The sequence below is a fragment of the Canis aureus genome, chromosome 23 (assembly GCF_053574225.1).
Source record: "Canis aureus isolate CA01 chromosome 23, VMU_Caureus_v.1.0, whole genome shotgun sequence".
Classification (NCBI taxonomy): Eukaryota; Metazoa; Chordata; class Mammalia; order Carnivora; family Canidae; genus Canis; species Canis aureus.
The window spans coordinates 42473277-42476049 of NC_135633.1; the positions used below are offsets into that span (position 1 = coordinate 42473277).

The 2773-nt window shown below is 58.0% G+C and overlaps 1 protein-coding gene across 1 annotated transcript; it reads right to left on the bottom strand.

Annotated features, from left to right (window-relative positions):
- Positions 1 to 418: 418 nt before the first annotated feature.
- Positions 419 to 2293, bottom strand: LOC144295052 (U2 small nuclear ribonucleoprotein auxiliary factor 35 kDa subunit-related protein 2-like). Its single transcript, XM_077867435.1, has one exon. It carries the CDS (start codon positions 2074 to 2076, stop codon positions 631 to 633), a length of 1446 nt encoding a protein of 481 aa, XP_077723561.1. The 5' UTR covers positions 2077 to 2293; the 3' UTR covers positions 419 to 630.
- Positions 2294 to 2773: the final 480 nt, after the last annotated feature.

Here is a 2773-nt window from a genome sequence, read left to right on the forward strand (position 1 = left end):
AGACCCGGGATCGAATCCCACGTGGGGCTCCCGGTGCATGGAGCCTGCTTCTCCCTCTGCCTGTGTCTCTGCCTCTCTCTCTCTCTGTGACTATCATAAATAAAAAAAAAAAAAAAAAAGGAATCATGGGCAGGTAAGCAGTAGTGACACAGTGGTATGTATTTACTTAGCAACTACTACTTGAACACCTATTCGCTCTCTTAGGTGCTGGAACCATGAAAAGAAACAAGAAAGACAGAACCCTCTCCTTTTTTTCTTGTTTTTGTTTTCCAGCGTGAACTTTACTGCTAAGGGTTAGGATTACGGGGGAGTTTCTTTTTATTTATTTTATTTATTTTTTTATTTATGATAGTCACACAGAGAGAGAGAGAGAGGCAGAGACATAGGCAGAGGGAGAAGCAGGCTCCATGCACCGGGAGCCCGATGTGGGATTCGATCCCGGGTCTCCAGGATCGCGCCCTGGGCCAAAGGCAGGCGCCAAACCGCCGCGCCCCCGGGGATCCCTAGGGGGGATTTTCATGTTACCTGTGCATTCGGTGTCGTCTAGGTATTCTATTGTAACCACACTGATTATCAGACTGAAGCGGGGCTCCGGCGGACGGTGCGCAGTCAGTGACGGACCAAGTGAGTCTATTTGCCTTTGGGACTCGGAGTGGTCCGGTCCCTGCTGCCTGGCCTCCTCCTGCCTCGGCTCCTGGCCCCAGAGGAGCTGCGGCTCCGGCCGCCCCGGCCCCGGCCGCCCCGGCCCCCCCGGCCCCGGCCCCCGCCGCGGCCCCTCTCCCCGCCCCGACTGGCTGCCCTGGGCCCCGCGCGGCTCCTCGACAGGCGTCCGCGCGACCCCTCCCCCCGGGGGCTGCTCCTGCGCTCGCTCTCGCGCCCCCCGCGGCTCCCGCGGGAGCGGCCCGGGCCGGGGCTCCTCCGCCGCCGCGGCCCCCCGTGGCGGTCCTCGCGGCGGCCCGCGCGCCGTCCGGTCGGGGAGCCCCTCCGGGAGGGCGGGCCGGCGCGATCGCGGTCGGGCCCGGGCCCGGGGCGCAGGGGGGGGTCGCGGCTGGCCCGCCAGAACCCGTCGTCGGGATTTCTGAACACGTGCAGAAAGTTGCAGCGTCTCCCCCTTGGGCACCGGCGCAGCTCAAACAGGCCGCAGATGGCCGCCTTCCACCGGGTCACCGGGCAGAGCTCGCACTGCAGCCGCCGCCCCGCGTACCAGCGCCCGTTGAACAGCGACAGGGCGGCCCGGCACTCCGCTTCCGACCGGTACTGGACGTACACGTTGCCCCGGAGGTGCGGCTCCAGGTTGCGGCTGACCTTGAACTGGACCACGGTGCCCACGGCCCTGAACTCCGGCAGCACGTCGTCGTAGAAGGCCCGGAAGTGCTGGTAGGTGTCCTCCTCGCTGTCCTCCAGGCCCGCGTCCGGGTCGTAGTCGTCCCGTCGGCACTGCTCCATCCCGAACGTCGTGAACATGCTCCTCACGAGGAGCGTGGGGCTCGAGGACGGGAGGTCGTGTCGACGCGAACACCTGTCTCCGAATCTGCACGCCCCCGTTTTCCTGTAGAACGGACAATCCGCGCGATCCCTCTCGGGCGCCCGCAGGCCCGTGGGCGGCTCCGGGTTTCGCCAGGGGGCGCCATTCCCCAGCCGCGCCCCGGGCCCAGCCTGCTCCAGCGGCCTCCGCGCGGCCTCCTCCCGTCGTCTCCGCTCCTGCAGCCTCTGCTCCTGCTCCTGCCTCTGTCTTCTCTGCTGCGCGTCCCACTCTTCCCTTAGCTTCCTCTCGTGTTCTTCCCGCCATTTCCTAGCCGCCTCCTCCCTTTCCTTCTTCCTTCTGAAGTCCTCTTGCGCCTTCTGCTCCCGAAGCAACCACGCCTCGTGCAGTTTTTGCCTCTCGATCTCCAACAGCTTCTCGTCTAGGCGTTGTTCTTCAGTAAAAGCATCCTCTTCCTCCTGCTGAGAGGGGCCTGGGTCTCTCAACCGCGCCAGTTCCTGCCGTCGCTTCTTGCGCTTCGCCTTCCTCAGGGCGGCCCTGTACTTCTCGCGGCTTGGTTTCTCCGGAAACATCATCTTCCCGGGCGCCGCCATCTTGCCGGGGCCGCCACGCCCCCACCCCAGAACCCTCTTCTGGGGGATCTAGAACCCAGTTGAGAAAAAGAGTGAAAACAAGTCAAGAGTTTTTGTTTGTTTGTTTGTTTGTTTTAAGAGAAAGAAACTGTGATACGTGAAGCAGTATAAAATAAATATAGGTTTAGTAAGGTTAAAGCAGGAAAGATGGAGAGAGAGAGAGAGGTTTAGAGAAAACCTCTGGGAAAAAAGAGTATTATACTGATACGTGAAGGTGGAGTCAGTCCTCTGAGGGACGAGTAACAAACATTACAGACAGAGATGACAATATGAGCCCAATGTTAGAAAGTCACAGAGTGGAACATTATATTGACTACAGCTGCATGTGTAAATGTGACTTGACTTCCACCTTTTGCCTCAAATTAGTTTCCTCTTGTTTTTAGAGTGTGCTCTGACTTACATTTTGGAACTCAAAGTGAAGATTACTCATTATGAAAGGAAATGTTTGGAGCTAGGTTGTAGATGAATATACTGACACGGGAAAAAAAAAAGAGTCCTCTAAGTCCTTTCTGAGGAGACATTGCTTAGATGCTGAGTGACTCAGAGAGTCATTTCAGGCTCTCATTTTTAATATTCACTGGAAGGAAATTCTTCCCCATGATTAACTTAAACTCTCATGATATATATTTTTCTGCTCTATTTTTCATCTCCTTGTAGA